The following is a 20246-nucleotide window of genomic DNA, read 5'->3' on the forward strand; positions in this document are numbered from 1 at the left end:
ATAATTGTGAAAAGTATCCGAAAAAGTTTATTAATTCATTTTTCTCATAAAAATTAGACCGAATTTCAAATTGCAACATTCTTTCAAGTTATTATTGAGAGCTGCGTTATCATTCAGACGAAATTACAAAGAAAACGATGTACGAGAGATAAAGATGCTATTGATACAGATGTTTTTAGGCTACCTACAATGGTCAAACCAAGAAGTTTCAATATCAATTTGTGTACTCAGCTGGTGAGGTAACGCCACGTAGAAATATAAATTTATATATTGAGACCTTATTCGGCACAGCTGTTACATACCAGTTCTTCTTAAATTTTTGTTCAATAAAGAACGATTATAAGAGATAGATTTATAAAGAATGTTTATGTCTTATCAACGAACAGGTAAGCAAGAGTTAATAAAGTATTAATCGATGTTTTAAAACCTCTTATAAATTACAATTTTGAAATATAATGAAAGTATCGTAACCGATCGATAATCATTATAAATGCTTCGATTTATACATGATATTAATTTTAAATAATATTTTATACACAATACTAGCAGTATAATTTTTAAAAGATTTTTATAAAGATTGAAATCTAAAGTTATACTTGTCGGTAGAATTTAACGTTGAAGTATTATATAGCTTTTTGTCGAATTATTGGTTTAGGTCGTTATCAGGTAACTTTTGAAACGAACTTATCCTATCGTACATACACGTTCTGCGTGTCAGTAATTACGAGCGATGATAATGCCGTCACACGTAAAAAATGAACGTGAATATTCCATTTCTACAGGTGAACACCGTTCGTACTTGTCCACGCGTTTTCTTTTCGTATTTCTATAGGAACGATTCGTCTCTATCATAGAATTCATCGTATTAGATCATCGTCGTGCCGTAAGTATATATTTTCTTTATTCTATAAAATTACGTAACTAAAATAATCAAAAATTTTATTTTAACACATTATTAAACAGTATAGATTCTTATATTTAGTTTGTTTTTTTTCGTTAGTTTAATACTATCGTTTTGAATTATCAGTCTGATGCATCGATCCCAACGATCAACAAACTTTTCACTTGAAAGTTTGTTCGTTCGGCTCGAGTTATCAAACTGAATGGATGTACTTCGTTCCCGACATAAAATCGACTTGTTATGGAGCGAAATTTCGTATATACTTCTGGAGATATTTGCGATATTCCGTTGCACGTTGTTGTAATTCTCGATCAGTTGGAGTATACGCAGCGTAAGTTCGCAAACGTGCTTTTGCAAGTTCCAGATCCTATTTATAAATAATTTTTTTTAGTGTAATATATAGTAAGATTCACTGTTACTTTAACTACTGATTACGTAACACAGCATAAAAGATGAAAGATGTTAGGTTCTATTATGAAGTGTCTATAATATACATTTCGTGCTGAATTAATCTTAATAATAACACCAATTACCTTTAAAAATTTTCGATTACGAGCCAATGATTCTTCCGAGTTTACACGAAAAATAGGCGTCAGCAATCGGTCCAAGCACTTTTCATTTTGTTTTTCCAAAGAAGTATTATGCGTAGAATCGTTATCAGACATTATCGATGTCATTATTTACGATCTTCGTATTCATAATTCACCATTTTGTTTAAGTTTTATCATAATCTTTAGTTTTATTAAATTCTTTATTTTAAAGGAATTATTAATATACTGTGCTCGCGCGTATGCAAGACCACAGTGTACATATTTTAAAAAATGTGGTTTCTATAGAAATGTATCTATGGCAACATAAATCAATATCCCTGCGTCAACGAATATGTATCTTGTTGACGGAACCGAATGCGTTTTAAAGGATTAGGGACTTTTGTTTATTATACTTTAAAATAACTTAAATAAATTATATTTAACAAATTGGTACTTATAATCTTATTACTCTTATATAAGAAATCATGTTATATCTAAGAATGTATGGAGAATGTATCTGTAGCTCAATAATATATATTGATAAAAGAACAAAATTCCTTTCTCCTCTGGTATCTGTCTTCTTTATTTGCTATTTTATTTATTCTTCTAGGGTTTGTGAAGTTGGCTGTAAAAAATATATATATAATTTTATAATCTAAACTTTTAGCAAACAATGTAACTACGATACTTACAAGAATATATATATGACTCGGTATTGACCGCTCTACTAACTCCGAAAGCCGCGCTTTGCTTAATTTATGTTCTTCATCTACATGCAACATATAAATAGAACTAAAAATAAAACATAATTCAAGACATTATTAATAAAAATATTTTAACCAATAAAATTATTACCAGCGGGAACTGTTAGAGACAATGATGGAAGTTGTACAAAACCTGCCACCAATGGTCGTAAAATCCATTCAACTTTTCTTTCATTTTTTGGAAGTATGTAAATGTCAATCTAAGAAAGAAAAACGACCAAATTAATAATCATATTATGAGGTATTACAGTTTAAAATGAGTGCTCACTTGTTTTTGTCCAGCAAACATAAAGGCATCACTAGCTTCCATAGTCAGTCGCAATGTAATCATATTATCAGAATGATTTTTTATAAAATATGATATTAGTAATGGTGTACGGACCCAACCATGAGCAGGTATTTTGGCTTCCAAACAAATTACAGCGTCCTCAACTCCTAGAGGTGCTAAAGTAACACTGCTGCTGGTTTCTAATGCATTATCATCATTTGCACTGAAATAGCAACTATTAGTATTATATTATTTAACCATTTTAGAATTTTATATACCTTTGCTTACCGTTTCCATTTAATAGTATAGACTCCTGTACTAATAGGTTGCTCACCACCTGCTTTTGGTATCAAACAATACACATCTGTACCTGTTTCATTTGCAGAAAGTGTAATACCACTTAAAACAGATACTGCCTCATTTCCATTTTCCCTTTCTATTAAATCTCCCTATATAATTATATAATTAACATTATTATGATGTGCAGTAAAAGATTAATAACTAACAGAAATATTATTTACCAATTCTATAGAAGTATTTATAATATTTATAGGCCATGGAGACACACAAACAATGTGAGGCATTATTATAAATGGTTCATTAATGAAGCCTTTCGTCAGTGGTTCAAAAAGAGTGGTATAAAATAATGTCGACACTTCAAATGGCTTTGTAACTGATAATGAATATGTTAATTCTTTTGATCCTTTAATTTGTTTAGATCTTGTGTATTCTACCTGTTATGAAATTGACATTATTTTATTTTACAAAAATTAAGGGGCTAAAAGAGTACAATGTGTACCTTTATATGAATATCTCGATCACCAACTTTGTGAGCCCTTAAGTATACAGTTTGATGAGTAACACAGTCCTTTTCCAAATTATCAATTGGTATTGATATTACCGACTGCTTATTATTCATTGTCAAACTTAATTCCGCTACAATTTAACGAATCGTTATTGACAAATGTGTGTAATGTGTAATAAATGGCAGTATGCACTTTTGTGGTAAGTTACATACGTACTTGACTGTTCATTTGCTCCATCAGACACAAGTGATACATTTAAAAATGCTGATGATATTTTTTCATTAGTAACAACAGATATATTAATAGGTAGCCATTCTCCTAAAAGAGCTGGATTGTTGGATTCAGTACTTATACTCAGAGTAGATTCTTCTTGTTTTATTTCGGTACTGACTAGTGATTGTATTGTTTCAAACTCTCCTCTACTATTGTAAATATAAAATGCATTAGTCTTCTGCATAAATATCTGTCAGTATTTTAAACATACCGAAGCTGTTGTATTTCAGGATATAATCGACTCAAAAAATTCGTTTCTCTCCCTACAGCAGAAAATCTTAAAATAATACAGCACATTTTGTCACTACTCATATATAATGAGATTGTCGTAATACGTATTTCGCTACTCTCATTTTGTTGTGGGGCTTCAAATTGATAAGGAAATTTTCTCATTTCTTTCCCGTGAAAAATAAGATTATTATGTTCAGCATCAGCAACGACGAATTCTGAATTATATCCTGGGCTATTAACCGTTATTGATACTTTAGAAAATTCAACACTATTGCTGTATGAATTTCTGAATAAAACAAAACATTTTATTATACAAGTTGTTTTTTTCTATATATATAAAAATAATGTGAGCTTGTAAAATTACCTAATAATGACTTCCGCAGTAACCATAGAATTGAAAGCATACTTTGGCTGCAAAAATCTTGCTTTAACTTCTATAAACGAACTCATGTTATTATCATCAATTGTAAAGACAATTGGTTCTGACTTATTTAGTTCCACTACCCACTTTTCTACTGCAGGATATCTCACATCATCGGGTAAGTCAGACTCCGGAGTTGGTGGTTTTTTCTGCAATTTAATATTTTACTTAATTGTTTAATTATAAATGATTGTACAAAATTTAAATAAAAGTTACTCACGTGAAGAATATTAATGATGTTATTATAGATAGCATCTTTATAATCCTCTGAAAACGTGGTAGAAGGTCCCAAAGCTTCAAATGCCAAGGTGATGTAGTCTTGAACACTTGTAGAGAGATATGCCGCACGTAAAGCATTCTTTAAGATATTTGTGATTAAGACGGGCCACCGTTCCCCGTGATATTCCCACAACATGTGCATCAATAATCTGGCCAATCAAATTTTATGATTTTGATGTTAAGTTATGAAATATGTCTAGAGGAAATAATGTTAGAGTCAACTTTTGAACTAATGAATACTATAAAATTCTTTTAGTAGCGTCAATAAATTTATATAAATATAATAATATTTAATTTTTGACTTACGTTAGAACTTTCCCATAATCTTTAGAATTATAATATTCTTCAGCCATTTGTACGACTGAAACACAGTTACTATGTATATTATTAAGTAAAAATTTATATAGCTTCTAATTAAATATATCATACCTAATACTCTCCTCATTCTCGGACACCTATATATCTTAAATTGTGAAATTGCATTGCCCAGTAAAGCAATGATTATATTCTGAAAATATAATGTAGTTTTAGATTAGAGTTATTTCTAGTTATAGATAGACATACATTTTTGACTGAGAAAGTATTAAATATATTTCTTACAGAATGGTGAACTGTGTATTTTTCTTTATATTGTAAAGCCTGTATAGCAAGTGCTTTTTTTATGGGATCTATGGGTTCTGCACTGAATTTTCCAGGACACCATGGTCGTTGCCCATAGAATTCAAGTTTTTCTTCGCCTGCTAGTGGGTCTGGATCTGGATAATTAGTAACATTCTAGAACAATACATACAATGTTTACAAATTTTGTATGTAGAAATATCACTTGTATTAAATGTATTAATTTTTATACCTGACAAAGATCTTTGCAAGCTGCTTGCCTTAAGCCTGCATGATGAGCTGCTGATTGAAAATAATATCCAGGGTGCTGAGTTTGGACACCAGGAAGTCCCTGTCGAATAGCATCATCAAATAATTCTGCAAATGTAGAAAACTGACTACACATCCAAGCATGATGTTCAAATATAAGTTCCTTTGGACCAGTCCATATTTTGAATCTGCATTACCAATTTAATATTATTGTAACAGTACTTATTATGTAATATATTCCTTATGTTATTACATATATTTCTGACCTGTCAGTATGAAGTCTAAATTGCGATATAGCATCTTTAGGAACATTTAAGTTGAACATTACTTTACATAACTTATAATTTATAAAACAAGCAATAGTCGTAATTTCCATCACATTTGTGTCTGTTATTGGTATTTCCAATAAGTGATTATATGCTTGAGTATAATGCCTATAAAATAATTTTGTACCTTTTATTTGTACTTAAAATCTTTTCCAATGTTATTACACTTACTTCTGAGCTAAATTTTGATCTTGTCTTAATTCATTTAAAAATGCCATCTTAAATTGATGGCGTACAAATAAATGTTTGTATGCATTTTTTTGCATAGTTTTATTAAGTTGATCTCTATGTCCTTTGACAATACGATATTCATGATGATAAAAGTTTTGTGCTAGATCATATAATGCACTTTCTAGTCTGAAATGCATATAAATATTAATAACTAAAGCATATAATCAAAAGTAGAGATTTACAATTAGTTCATTAATTACCTAGATATATATCCTAGTAAATGATTTCCATGTGGCAAAATGTATAATAACTTTGGAGATAGTTCACATGCTCCACAGACAGCTGTGGCACGTTCAGTTGCAATAGTATCTTCAGAACCAGGTGGGGGTTGTATACAATGTTGTATAAGTACTACAGCTATTTTTGTAGTTCTTCCATCTAAAGCATTTCTAAAAGTGCAAGCAGTCAAAAGTATTGATTACAATATTTTTTAATGAATAATATTAATGATATCTAAAATAATCCGTACCTAAGAGATTGTACTTTAGAAGCACATTCCATCTTTTTCTCGTTCCATTGAGGATCATTCCAATCTAAATTATAAAATACAACAACAACTGCTGGAATTTCATTAAGATATTTATTCATCCAATTACGTTTCAATATTCCTTTGGGCCTATAATATTCATATGAATTCCTCTGAAATATATCAATAAGATTTTAGTAATTCAATAACCACATACATGAATTATGTTATACAATTATATATAGTATAATATACCTTGGGTTTTACTGTAGGGAATTCATGAGTAGGGCTAAGTAATTTAAATTGTATGGCAGAACTTTCTAATCTGCGATTATTACTGAATGCATCCCAAATTGACCGATGTACAGGATTTGCAATGTCTAAACCAGTTAAGCCAATAAGAGCTAATGGCTTAGTAACTAATTCTGGTGGTAACTCACACATAATTAAGAATTAACTGTAAAATTTTCTTATTAATCGTATATATTATACATATAAAGAAAATACATATATTTATAAATTAGATTTAACATGAAATAACTATTTATATATGTTTAAACACATACTCAACTACTTAAACAATGAACTACATTGAAGAAAACACCATTGAACTAAATTTTGTGAACAAGAAATAATATCAGAGATTGATAAATTGATATCTAATACTATTCGACGTGTCTATGTATACTTTGACAGTTTAGGTTATGTGTTATTCTTTGATGATATTGTATATCTGTATGGACATGGGAATATCCATGTGTATCTGCAACTACTAGTGCCCTCTAATATTATTATCATAATGATTGCAAAAGATACTAAAATAATGATTGGATCAAATATTGTGATATTATGAGATAGAAAAAATATATTATAACTGTTAAGATTAATATATTTAAGATATTACTTTATAAAAATATTTTTACAAACAAGTTTTTATTATTTAAATGAAATTATATACAGAAAAAATTAAATTTTATTATACATAACTTCTGCATGACAGAATAAAACAATATTTCATTATATATGTAAATAAATTAATATATCTTATTATATGTAAAATGTTTTATTTATATTATAATCTTTAAACAATATCAGACGCATTTAATACTTCTGATTCTTTATCTTCTTCCATAGGATTCAATTTACTTGCAGAAGCTGGAGAATTTAACTTTGTCTGTTCTGGTGTTAATCGAACTGTTGTTCCATGTCGACTATAATCTTCGATTTCTCCTACTGGTCGTTCAAGATCTTCTTCCACTGTACTTTTCCTACATCTGTTCTATATTTCGAATTTTTTAAATTAAAAAATTCGACTTCAAATTCTTTCACTTTGGTCTGAGTATCTTTTCAAATTTGTATTTACCCGAAGAAGTTTGAAGAATTCTTTCCGAAATTCTCTGCTGCATATAAAGTATATGATAATATGGATAGCAAAATTACAAAGCTCCGTGACAGCAGCAAATGCTCGAAATAAGAGGTAAGCACCATCTGTACTCTTATAATCATAATATACAAATTCAAGTAATATCGATGGGATCATTGTTACTATAAAACATATTGCCATCATCGACATTAATGTAGTTAAATGTTGTTCTTCTCTAAACAAATAATTTTTGTAACAATTAAATTGTATTTATTTATTAATTTATTATTAATAATTATTAATTTAACTTTTATTTGTAGAAAATTCTGAAGGTGCATTATAATCTTTATTTTTTAAACGCTACCTGTATCCTCGATTACGGGTCAATAAAGAAGTTTCAGGGACATTTGCAGTACGAAACTTCTCCGAAACCGACTGAAATTCTCTCTTCCTAGCATTGAGCTGCAAAAATCTTTTGACCACAAAGCTATTCAGTAAAAGAAGAATTATAGTTGGACAGAGTCGTAGCACGACTTCCATGATCCAAATGTATGCATTCCATAAAGCACTTCGGGTGATAGAGGTGTTTTCACGCAGTGTGAAGAGAGTTCCGGTATCTTCTTGCTGTTCATATACTGTTCTCATTCCTGTTAGCGGAGCGCTTACCTATAAAATGATCCTCAGTAAAATTGGAACTTTCATAGGCAGTAATTATTTTTTTACAAAAGAAGTAAAAAGATGATACCGCGAATCCAAGAATAAAAGAGCACAGGATAAAAGAGCGAATATTTTTGCGTGCGTTTCTGCTACGGATGCGAACCGGGAAAAAAATGAAGATATATCGATCGACAATTAAGCAAGTCATAATTGAAATGCTGGCTATAGCGAACGTGTTTACGGCAACCAGTTCTAAATGAGCGTGGTAAAAAACAGACGGGTAATTGTTTCTCGTTCCATATCCTAATCTAATAACTGAAATCATATATTTTTATTTAGAAATTCTAAATTATAATATAATATAACATCTAAATTAAAATATTGTTGATTACCTTATGTTTATTTAAAATATTTTTTATTAAATTGTTAATATTTTTTATATCCATATCGTGATACATACATACAGGTATCCAAGATAGAAGAACCCCGGCGTTTGCTAAAGTTAGTCCTCGGAGATATAGGTACGAAATTCCTCGAAACACCGGAGTAGATAACACCAGGAATATTAAAACATTACCGAAAATGCCGCCAATTACGATCGTAGGAATTACTATCCTATAAAGGACACGTAATACAGAAGCAGTCTCATTGAGAGGATGTCTGTCCGCATTAATTATACTATTCCACGTAGAATTGTCGTCATCGCAACATAAAAGCGTTCTAAAAAAGTTTAAATATATTTGGCGAGGTAATATTACAATGTTTAATAATATTTAATTACTATTAAAATACGAAGTTTAAAAAATTAGAAACTAATGAACATTTTTAATATTTATCGTTACTATAGATTATAGATAAAGTCCGTTCCTATTCAAAGCATACCCTTTAAATATTCCCGTTAACATAGTGGATACGGATGCAAAACTATTTAAACAAATTTAAGACAAAGCACAATTTAAAGATCACGTTGAAAATCTACTAGATTCTATCGTTACTTTAAGCAATTTTCTGTCACTCATTTTACCGCTTTCATTAATAATTTCTTGTGTAAAACCGACGCAACGGATACACGAGTTCTGTGAGATCCATCCCCGTTGAACTCACTACCGTGTTTTCCATGAAAAGTCGATATTGCGCATGCTCTCATAAAGGTTGACTTATTGTTGTAGTCGAAGTATATTTACTTGTACATTATAATTATATTCCAGCGCCCTTCGTCAAGCTAATTTAATTTAAGATCTAATAAAAAAACATGCTTCATGTTCAACTAATAAATTCTCTGCTTCCAATATGCACTTTATCAATGAGGACCAAAAGGAATATTCCAACAGGAAGATGATGATCATAACGCTTAATGCGTTTTAAAAGAGAACTTTGTATTGTCGTAAATATCTTTACTTTTTCTCTGATATTTTCTGGAAACGAACATTTAACTACAATAGATATGCTGCATGTATACTAACAAATATCAAATTCTAAACAAGCCTATATATAAGTTCAAAGCAGAATCGCTCATCTCTGGTTGATTCTTTTATTTTTTAAACGAAATGAAAATCATGAGTTTGAATACGGTACGCAACACCTTTTCTCGTAACAAATAAAGCTCTACGTCACGCGAACTTATTCTTAGCTACGAAACGCGTTCAAAATTAATCGATTATCTCTGTTTAGGGTGATATTATTCATCAGCTTCTGAACCATCACGTCGAAGACTTTGACGTCAGATAATTTTTGCCCCAGTCACCTTTCCAACGAATGCCTGGATGATTTTCAACTCCTTTACAAAAGCATTCAAGTGTTGATATTGTTTTGCAGAAGCGAGCATTTAATTAGATATTGCTCGCTAATTTCGAAACCAATAGAATTTATGTACGACGGCGGATGTTTGCTAATTGTGAATACTGTCCTAGTTCAAAACAAAAGTTGCTACGCAGAGAGAACGTTTCTTTACAATAGGAGGAGCATCGAAGTTCGAAACAATTTCTAAAATCACAAGCAATATCCTTCAGAGTACTTAACAAGGTATCAGCCAATACCTTGTTACCAGGTACCAATACAAATCATCAACTATTCGTTTTTTGCATATGAAATAACATATTCGCCAGTCTGAGACGAAAGAGGTAACACAGGAAGCATCGTTAAATGCAGGAGAACAGGATTTAATTGAGCGACGAGCTTTGAAAGTGCAAGAATATCATGTTCTAAAAAACATAAAAATAAGTGAAAAAACATTATAAAAAAAAGAGAAATTTTCAGTACAATAAAAATTTCTTGAAAGAACGATATTAAGCGAATATCATCATTGTAATGTGAGCTTCAAGTTTTATCTATACTCGAAAGCGTTTCTGAAAAAACGAACAGTTATTTCAAGCAGAAAGCATGATTAGAGGAATCCTTTACACCCGATAGAGTGTCTATTCAAGCGACTAACGAAAATGCAAAGCCGTAGAGTAAACTTGGTAGGTTGCAGGATAGTGTTACACCGATTACAAATTGATCGTACTCGGAAAGCAATAAGGGTATTAAACATATCGTTTGAAATTATATATCTCCTAGCTTAATAATGACTAAAAGTCATTAGGAACTTTTATATTTTTTATACATATACTTAGAATCTGGAAATCTAAGAACGTAAATTAAGATCAAGTCAAAAGCAATGTTTAAAATTTCGGGACAAATAAGGATATTTTGAACTTAGAAAACTGAAAATATTCCGGATTAAAAATAAACATGTAAAACTTTAAATGTGTACAATTACTAAATTCTTTTGTTATCTTCTTTCTATACCTATTTAAATTACTTTGTTATTTTTAGGTGCGCTTTTTCATGGTAAACAATAATAGTAATTTAACACACAAGTGTAAAATGTTATAAATGATTTTTAAAATTATTATCTTTTGCATAATTGGTGGATATAAAAAAGTAATTCAAGAAATACAGAAAAGATCTTGATATTGTCAGAGCTGATATTATTAACTTTCTTTCTATCATAGTCCATAAGGTTGGTATTACTTGAGCGCCTCAATATCGAGAAAATTTCAAATCCAAGTGACTAACGGAAGAACATACTTGATTAAATTTGTGTAAATTTTTTAAGAAACAGTAGTACAATGGCTGAATTTAAGACACCGACAACGAAGAGGTATAAAAGTAGGGTACAAAATAATCCAGAATTGCAAACGCCTATTAAAATACCAGCTTCACCGTTTTTAGAGCAAATAGGTTATGGATGCGGTAAAAAGATATGAACATTTAAATTTGTTACTATTAATATTAATATTTTTTAACATGTAAACATATTAATAGGTGTTAACGTATTTAGCCTGGAACGATCTCCAAAAGTTGGTTTTATCCGATCTCCATGGGCGATAAAAAAACGTAACTGCAAAATTAAGGAAAATAAAAAATATAATGAACGCATTCGATTCGAAGCAGAAGTACTTCGTAAATTAAATCATCCAAACATTGTTGGTTTTCGAGCTTTTACGGAACTTTCAAATGGCGAGCCATGCTTGGCAATGGAAAAATTAGACGCTTCTTTAGGTATAAAAAAATATCTAAAACATGAAGATATGTTTGAAAACTTGAAAATATAGTTTTTGTATTAATATAATTTTTTTAGGTGATAAGATAGAAGAAAGACTCGAAACTGGCGATGATCCATTTCCTGCTAAAGACATTTTAAAAATAACATATGAAATTGTAAAAGGATTAGAATATTTGCATCATACTGCCCATATTTTACATGGTGATATAAAAAGTTATAATGTGTTAGTTTCTGCAGATTATAAAACTGTTAAGCTATGTGATTTTGGCGTGTCTTTGCCACTTACAAATAGTTTAGAAATGTGTACTTCAAATGAAAACTTTACATATGTGGGAACAGATTGTTGGAGTGCACCTGAAATAATATTTGGTTAGTTAATTTTTAACATTCATAAAAATTAACATAACATAAAAAGGGTAATATGAATGATCATAAATTTGACTCTTTAGAGGATGGTCCTGTTACAAATAAAGCAGATATTTGGGCATGTGGTCTTGTAGTTTGGGAGATGATAGCCTTATCATCACCTCATGTAGAATCCTCAGAAATGGATGAATCCTGCTTAGATGACTCAATGTTAGAAATGCATATGAATAGCAATACAAAAACAAATGAACATGATATAAATATAGATGATGATAATAGTTTTCTTAATGAAACATGCAATAAAAACTATGGTAAGTACTTTCACAATATTTTTTAGTAAAATGTGGAGTAATTTTTGACAGGTTATATACCAAATTATAATACCTTGATGGTCACAGGTACTCGTCCTGCATTACCTGCTATTAATCTAGGAAAAGAATATGAGAGAGTACTTGAAGTATTTTTTGCATGCACTACTGCAGACTATAAAGTGAGGCCTAGTGCAAAAGGTCTTGTTAATTATTTTAAAAATTATGTATATAAATAATATATAGGTATATACATTACTGCTTTTAATACTTTTTAAATAAACAATTTTATGAATGTTATAACTTGATATAGCTGTGAAACAGATTAATGACATGTAAAAGCTGTTTTTATTTATCTAAATATACTGATTTTTATTACTTTCATAATAAATATCTTCAATTTCACTTCATTTCAACAAATCTCATTTTTATTTACAAAATTTTATATCTTTTTCGTCTTACAAGAAAATGATGATCATCAACAAAATGATAATTATTGTGCTAATTATGATAGCAAGTTTAATTTTTCTCTAAAAGAAATATTTTTTTATTAAATGATACTGTTGTCTTACTACATACACAATTATTATTTTTAATGCAAATACCTTTCTATGTCTCTGACTTCTTTCCTCTGCTTTTTTAAGGTCAATACGACCAGTGTCAACATCATCTGCTGCCCTTCCAGCAAAATATTCTACACTATTTATTTGTTCTCCCTATTAAGACAAAAAATATAAATTTTTATATGTGTATATTTAAAATTTATATTTAGTTATAAAGCCTATTCATACTTACTTGTCTTTCAATAAGAAATGCCATTTCCGTAAACATATCTCTAACTTCTCCAATAGATTTTTCTATTTTGACTATATCATTATGCCTACTTTGAATATCAGATAATTGTTGCCTTGCAATTCTACTATCTTCTAAAATCTATTTATAAAATAATTCATATATACTCATTTAAATTTTACAAAATTTGGTAATGTAAAAGAATAAATCTGATTTTTACATTATCAACAAATAAGTTGTTTCCTTGAGCATCGAGTAATTTTTCCAATTCTTCGCTCGTAATATGTTTTCGAACTAAAAGATGAGTAAGAATAATGCGCAATAGTATTTAAATGAAAATAATATACAATTTCCACAGAAAACATACTTAACATTTTTTGTTGATGTAAAAGTAAACGACATTTTTCGTGATATCTTATCATAGATATGTTATAATCTTCCATAATTTCAGAGAATAGCTTTATCATCGTTGTATGTTGTATTACTTTAATTCGTAGATGTATAGGACCTTCCCTCGCGCTGGTTAAAGTTAAATCATCAAGACGAGTGATTTCTTTTCCCATTTCTATAAAAATAAGTAAAAGATATTTAACGATTTACAAAGACAAAAACTGAAACCTAATATAAAGTTAGATAATTCGTTAATTTTTTTATCATAAAATTTATCATAATTTTTTATAATTCAATTTTTGTAAAACCATGTGACATACATATTTTTATGCGCGTAAATTATAGTCTTTTATGGTTAAAGTATCTTTTGATTGATTTTGATATATAATCTAATTATACTAATTTATTATATACTGTTAGTTAATTAAAATACTAATTATTTGGTAAAATATGGAATTTTTGTTTACATTATGTAAAAAATGTTCAATAATCTACAGTATGTGAAATCGCTACAATGTCGCATTATTTTACGTTGCACTTCCTAATGAATGTAATTGGTCAGTCGGTTTCCCGCTTTCGAATGGACGCCCAAGTTTATTTTACAGTTCTTTGTAGCTTATACGAAATGTTTTGTGATAAACTACCAATAAAGTTTTCTGTTGGTTCATACCATAATGAAATAATGAAATCGTTATCGATATGTATTCAAAAAATGATAACCTGAGGCCATAACTTTTCTTTATCAAATGATAAGTTAAGGTTATGTTTACATTTATAAGATAGAGAAATGTGATAATAATTGTAGTTCCGTTTAAAATGATCTAAACTGAATACAATTGTTACTATGGAACCTTTAAAAATATTCGATAATTTTAAATTTAGTGAATTAAACGAAGACTGGATTCAATCTGTGTGGGATGGAGAATTTATGATTTATAATGAACCACCTGATGAGTATCAAATGTTTTTAGAGAGTGAGGACATGAGATTGCTTTTAAACGAATCCTGTACTGTTGTAAAAACTTGGCTAGAAAAAGGTGAAGATCAGAATAACTTTGAAAATTATGATTCTGAAATATCTTGGAATACATTGATTTCTATGGGTATAAACATACGTGCTTTATTAGCTGTATTGGGTTATATAATAAAAAATGGTCAAAGCAAAACAGCCAATGAAGAAGCAAGACAATCATGTTTATATGCGACTAATTTATATTTTATACTTTTGGCCATTCCTGGTAGCTGTGCATTCAATGTATTTCATCCTACTTTATATCAACGAGCCATAGAGACAATAAAAATAGGCTCTGAACATTTATTGCCTCCTCTTAAGAAACATAATAAAACAATAAGTTTAGATGATCTAAATATCACTGAACAATCAATGAATGAAACCATTATTCTTTCACAAAGTGAAAAAGAAATTCTCATACAAAATTTAAATATTATAATTTGCAGCTTTATTTTAATGATAAAATCATTCCGGTTTAATGATCATGTACAGTTACTAGATATTACCATTCTTGGATTAATTGAAGTTACAAAGGTAGAGGATAATTACATAATTGGTCAATGTTTTAATAAAAAAGCAGGTGCTTTGAATGTTTCATTGCCACAAAATGCTTATGCAGCTTTGAAAGAATTATGTAATGATAAACATGGACCAGTCAAAATAACTATAACCATCATAGCAAAGTACCTATTACCATGTTTGTTATATAGTCATATGGATGCACAAACAAAAATTATTACAAATATTCGTGAGCATACTATAAATTTTGTAAAAAATTTATTGGATGAATATGAGAAAGAAGCCAAAACTGCAATTTTAACATTGATACAACATATAATGTTGTTCTGTCCAGATCGACTTGAAGCTAGACAAAAACAAGCTAATGTGTTGCTAAAACTGTTTGGAATATGTAACCAGAATATTGCACTAGAAGCCTTTAAGGATTTAATACTATTGTCACATCATTCAAAGATACCTTTTAGATTATTTGCACAAGAAATAATTGGAAAATTATTACTTGAGTCCTTTTTGGTGAATTGCAATATAACTGATTGCTTAAAAGCTAAGGTAAAAAGAGTATTCTTTGCAATTGTATTGACTAGATGTATGGATTGTTCAAGTATGGTAAGAGGAAAAGCCATGGCTATAATTGCTGAATTTACAGAATCAAGCAATGAAACGGACAAAGAAATATTTTTAACTATATTTAAAAAGTCAGATGTAAATAAACAATTTCTTACATTTCATGACATAAAGAATTCTCTATCTGAGGATACTGATTTTTTACCAGGATCAAATGCATTAATAACTATGCTGGCAGATAGAGTAGAGGATGAAAGAGCAATGGTAAGACGAAGCACATTGCAAATCTTAAAAAATTTGATTGTAATGGTTCCATTTCTGATACATGAAATTGTACCTATAATTAGCCTCAGATGTAGAGATCCAGTATTAATCGTGCGACGTTTTGCTGTACAAGTTCTATCTCAACTTTTAGAACAATTTCCAGATAATTCTCAACTCCTAAATGAATGGGTACAAACTGTTATACCACAAATATTTGACATTGAAATTAAAGTACAAGAAAAGGTGCTAAGTTGTTTAGAAGAGTTATTATTAAATAGAATACAAAGTATTTCTACAACTACTGATACTATTGCAGATAATTTGCCATGGAAAATTTTAAATGCTGTAGCAAATATGAAAATGAGAAGACATTTATCAAAAGCCTGTAGCTTATGGGTTAAAAATGGTGTTATTACTAATTCTATAATGAAAAATATACAATCTCATATTGGAACAAATAATAACATAGAAGCTTGGGTCTTTTTGGTTGCATTGGCTGAAAATACCAAGTTACCAAATATGGATAAATATTTTTCAAATTATCAGCAAATTTTTCTAGAAAATAATTTTTACACAAGTTTAGTTTTGCAAGTTTTAAGATGTTCTTGGATGTCTTTAGATTATGAGATTCTAGAAGATCTTCATATTTATCTATATAAATGCCTGCAACAATTCAAGATTAATTTTGGATTAATTAGCATTTGTTTGGATATTATACACAACATAATTCATTATTTAAATCCTGATAAAAATGATAATTTGTTAGAATCAAACATGCTAAATTTAGTAAAGATCTCAGAGATAGAAATTGCAAAAATTTTTGAAGGTGAAAATGAAGATGTAGAGGCACCACCCAATTATTTAAAAGCTATGTTTACATTAGGACATGCAACAATTTTATGCAGCTGCAAAATTTCACCGTTAACACTACGGATTTTGCAAGGAATGTTATTGGAATGGGAAACACTACCAGAAGTTATAAAACCGATAGAAGAACTGCAAGCTTTAGCAGTTGTTATTCTTGGACAGCAAGCAATAAGAGATCGTGAAATTGCTGAAGAAGTAGTCCAAATACTTGGTAAATTAATGAGAGAAGAAACAAATTCGATTGTTCAAACTGCTGTGAAAACAAATGCTGCAAAAGCTTTAGCTGATATTTGTGTTAGGTTCACTGCTTTGGTGGAACCATATTTATCAGATATGTGTGTAAGTATGAAAAATTCAACTCCACAAGTACGAGAGGCTATCGTGGTGATATTTATTCAACTTCTTCTGGAAGATTACATAAAAGTTAAGGGTCCTTTCTTTTTTCATATATTAACAATGTTGTCTGATTCGGACAATATGATACGTGAATTAACAATTTTTCTCATAGAAGAACGGCTTTTAACAAAGAATAAGTCACTAATATCACAACAATTTCTACAGAGCATATATCATTATAATAATTATCAATCCCAACATAAAATTTATCACCATAAAATGTGTGAGAAAGAAAAGAAAGCTTTAACACTTCCTGGAGGAAGAAATGAAAAGAAACGGAGAATAATTTATGATTTCATGCTGGATCATTTAGATCCTCCAGGAAAGATGAAATTGCTTGTAAAAGTAACTAGTCAAATACTTGATGAAACTTGTGCTGATTTGATCGACATTAAAAAAGAAGAAGGATCAGGTGTATTAAAGGATGCATTGTATATAATAAGTCACGAGCGTCTACGACCATCATCTTTTAACAGACAAGGTGATGATGACCAACAAGAGGATGAAGAATGTAGAGCTCAAACAAATGTTCCAACTTCTAATGCTATTAGCATTATTATTGAAGGAATTAAGAAGTATGGTTTAGATGTTCTATTACCTAGATTAATAAAACTTAGAATAAAATTATCTGCTCTAAAATCACCATTAGAAAATGTTGTAAAAAAGATTCTAGTTAAAACATATTCTGAATATAACAAGGACCAACTATTAAACATAGTAACCGAATATCCTGAATTGGAAAAGGAAGTGGAGCAGTTTAAAAAGTATGTTCAAATTTATTTAATCTTATATATTACTTACTGACTTATTAATTTTATATTACTGATTATTAATGTTAATATATTTTAGACAGATGGAAGACATTACAGTTGATGATGAGAATTTTACTGAAGAAGAAAATTTTGCATCAGAAATTAATAATCAAAGTGCGTCCAATAAAAAGTTAGATCTAACGATGTGTAATTTACACCCTAAAATTGTATTAGAGCGTCTTTCGGTTCCGCAATTGTTAAACTCTAATTCACCAATCAGGGCTTTAGATAGTTTGAATTCTCCAACATATTCAAACTCAATTTTATGTTCACCTTCACAACCTGGTCCTAGTACAAGTACACCTACATGTTTTAGTTTTGAATCTAATGGCACTGTAGGTCGTGCCTCAAAAGTTAGAAGACTTTCTAGTTTCTTTCAAAATGAAAGTGAACTATTTGATCACGAAATAAGAGAAAGAAATATTTCCCAGGTTCAAGGTGATAGTGAGTCTGATTAAGATAAGTAAGACAAGTTATTTCTGTTTCTTTATTTTTATTTATGATGCATTGTGTAAAAACGTAGGAAAAATTAAACCTACCTCTTAATTTTCGTTGAATACGAAATGACGTTTGTGAAATAGTATACATTCGACTTTCCAATTCTTTTTGCATATCTGGAATATACAAATTGTTAATTAGTATTTAAGTACAATATTTGGTACTTTGTTCTTACCTTTATTAGTGTATGATAAAACATTATTATGTAAATCCTTTACAATAGCGGTATTGGCAGCAATAAGTTGAATTAAGTCTCGAACTTCCTCAACCTACATTAATATTATTTGTATATCTACTACTAATATAAAAATCTGTGATATTTAAATGATAACTTAAATATTCATATATATTTACATATACGTACTTGATCTAATACTTCCTTCAATTTTTTATTTTGGGACATTTGTATGCGTACATCTTGTAAAAATCCTTTACCAAACATAGTACTACTATTTTGATACTAAAGAGAAGTGGTAAGAAACAGTATATTATATATCAATTTTTTACAGTGAGAGACAATATTTAGAAAGCCGATGACAAATATTATTATAATAGATTTTATTACTTATATTATTTGTTATTAATATAATACTTTACGCGTAATTGTATTCAAATTGTAATGTCATAATGTAAGTGATAAAGTTCAAATTTGAATTTATAGAATGGTAAAACACTAACGGCACGTAACTCCGGCATTCGATCGCGGACCATGATAGATATTGTTTGAGAATCAGCGTATAACTGATAATTTCATAAATTAAACACATAAAATATGTTTTTTATCTATCTTATCAGTGCAGTAGAGATAATTGATAAAATCCGTCGTGCCGTTGACATTACTATTTATAATTGATTGTGTGTAATTTACGAAAATCTGTTAAATATATTTGTAAGTGGTTTTATTTTCTGTACGACTCGACTCGCTTCACAGTTACACTGCATTACTTAGAAGATGCTTTGCATCTGAAATGAAATAGGAAATAGGCACTTAGCATCTGGACTACAAGGACAGCATTGACATGAATTATAAACCTTTGACTTGTTCTTTTATACACTTTTTTGTATGTTATAATAATAGCAATAGTCCTTTTTTAAAGCTACAATGCTTCCTTTGCATAAACAATAGTTGTATTTATATCAAGGAGAAATTGTCACTTGTCAACTATCAATATAATCACACACTATTAAAAGTTATTACTTAAAAATATATTTCGAAAAAATGATTTATGTTTAATTGCAATTTGATAAAAGATACAGTTAGAATGTAAAGTTGAATTTCTGTGATACTAAATGAAGAAAAAGAAAAGTTTAATATTTATGTGTAATTTTATCAGCATGTAATTATAAAGGAAGGATAGTAGTTAACGAAAGTATTTTCTGTATTATTTTAAATTTACGGACTAAACATTTTCTGCTTTTCGTTCAATAAACAGCTATAAATAAACATAACACTTTGGGAAAACAGTAAATGTATTTATTATATTATAAAGTAACATCAAACAAGCAATTATAAATATATTTCATTATA

The 20246-nt window shown here is 29.3% G+C and overlaps 6 protein-coding genes across 10 annotated transcripts; 2 read left to right on the forward strand and 4 right to left on the reverse strand.

Moving 5' to 3' along the window:
• Window positions 1-34: 34 nt before the first annotated feature.
• LOC117206049 lies at window positions 35-1676 on the reverse strand. The gene is made up of 2 exons (XM_033445036.1): window positions 1435-1676; window positions 35-1268 (listed from the first exon to the last, which is right to left on the reverse strand). Exons 1-2 carry the CDS (start codon window positions 1576-1578, stop codon window positions 1140-1142), a joined length of 273 nt encoding a protein of 90 aa, XP_033300927.1. The 5' UTR covers window positions 1579-1676; the 3' UTR covers window positions 35-1139.
• A 175-nt stretch (window positions 1677-1851) lies between these two features.
• Window positions 1852-17012, reverse strand: LOC117206041 (trafficking protein particle complex subunit 11). 4 transcript variants are annotated; one of them, XM_033445018.1, is made up of 21 exons: window positions 16999-17012; window positions 6619-6820; window positions 6367-6536; window positions 6098-6286; window positions 5838-6023; window positions 5607-5774; window positions 5324-5528; window positions 5074-5247; window positions 4903-4981; window positions 4780-4834; window positions 4415-4622; window positions 4138-4343; window positions 3754-4059; window positions 3486-3691; window positions 3263-3399; window positions 2985-3197; window positions 2752-2912; window positions 2464-2686; window positions 2287-2395; window positions 2124-2200; window positions 2030-2056 (listed from the first exon to the last, which is right to left on the reverse strand). In XM_033445018.1, the coding sequence occupies exons 2-21, from the start codon at window positions 6805-6807 to the stop codon at window positions 2030-2032; spliced, it is 3288 nt and encodes a 1095-aa protein (XP_033300909.1). In that variant the 5' UTR covers window positions 6808-6820; window positions 16999-17012. The 4 variants fall into 4 exon arrangements, with proteins under 4 accessions (XP_033300910.1, XP_033300908.1, XP_033300909.1 ...); XM_033445019.1 differs by lacking the exon at window positions 16999-17012 and having other exon boundaries at window positions 1852-2056; window positions 3486-3688; window positions 6619-6807; XM_033445017.1 differs by lacking the exon at window positions 16999-17012 and having other exon boundaries at window positions 1852-2056; window positions 6619-6807.
• Window positions 7280-9757, reverse strand: LOC117206043 (probable G-protein coupled receptor B0563.6). The gene is made up of 6 exons (XM_033445022.1): window positions 9266-9757; window positions 8844-9103; window positions 8472-8698; window positions 8091-8392; window positions 7727-7961; window positions 7280-7642 (listed from the first exon to the last, which is right to left on the reverse strand). Exons 1-6 carry the CDS (start codon window positions 9286-9288, stop codon window positions 7445-7447), a joined length of 1245 nt encoding a protein of 414 aa, XP_033300913.1. The 5' UTR covers window positions 9289-9757; the 3' UTR covers window positions 7280-7444.
• On the forward strand, window positions 11264-12872 carry LOC117206044 (lymphokine-activated killer T-cell-originated protein kinase). The gene is made up of 6 exons (XM_033445023.1): window positions 11264-11384; window positions 11481-11617; window positions 11690-11926; window positions 12006-12299; window positions 12380-12607; window positions 12695-12872. Exons 2-6 carry the CDS (start codon window positions 11494-11496, stop codon window positions 12841-12843), a joined length of 1032 nt encoding a protein of 343 aa, XP_033300914.1. The 5' UTR covers window positions 11264-11384; window positions 11481-11493; the 3' UTR covers window positions 12844-12872.
• On the reverse strand, window positions 13011-19429 carry LOC117206048 (syntaxin-like). The gene is made up of 9 exons (XM_033445035.1): window positions 19397-19429; window positions 19083-19178; window positions 18894-18987; window positions 18760-18834; window positions 13764-13961; window positions 13617-13690; window positions 13400-13537; window positions 13210-13320; window positions 13011-13134 (listed from the first exon to the last, which is right to left on the reverse strand). Exons 1-9 carry the CDS (start codon window positions 19427-19429, stop codon window positions 13063-13065), a joined length of 891 nt encoding a protein of 296 aa, XP_033300926.1. The 3' UTR covers window positions 13011-13062.
• On the forward strand, window positions 14326-20187 carry LOC117206040 (condensin-2 complex subunit D3-like). 2 transcript variants are annotated; one of them, XM_033445014.1, is made up of 2 exons: window positions 14326-18172; window positions 18262-18503. In XM_033445014.1, the coding sequence occupies exons 1-2, from the start codon at window positions 14631-14633 to the stop codon at window positions 18353-18355; spliced, it is 3636 nt and encodes a 1211-aa protein (XP_033300905.1). In that variant the 5' UTR covers window positions 14326-14630; the 3' UTR covers window positions 18356-18503. The 2 variants fall into 2 exon arrangements, with proteins under 2 accessions (XP_033300905.1, XP_033300904.1); XM_033445013.1 differs by having other exon boundaries at window positions 14347-18172; window positions 18258-20187.
• Window positions 20188-20246: the final 59 nt, after the last annotated feature.

The sequence above is a fragment of the Bombus bifarius genome, unplaced genomic scaffold (genome assembly GCF_011952205.1).
Source record: "Bombus bifarius isolate JDL3187 unplaced genomic scaffold, Bbif_JDL3187 scf7180000007996, whole genome shotgun sequence".
In the NCBI taxonomy this organism is placed as follows: domain Eukaryota; kingdom Metazoa; phylum Arthropoda; class Insecta; order Hymenoptera; family Apidae; genus Bombus; species Bombus bifarius.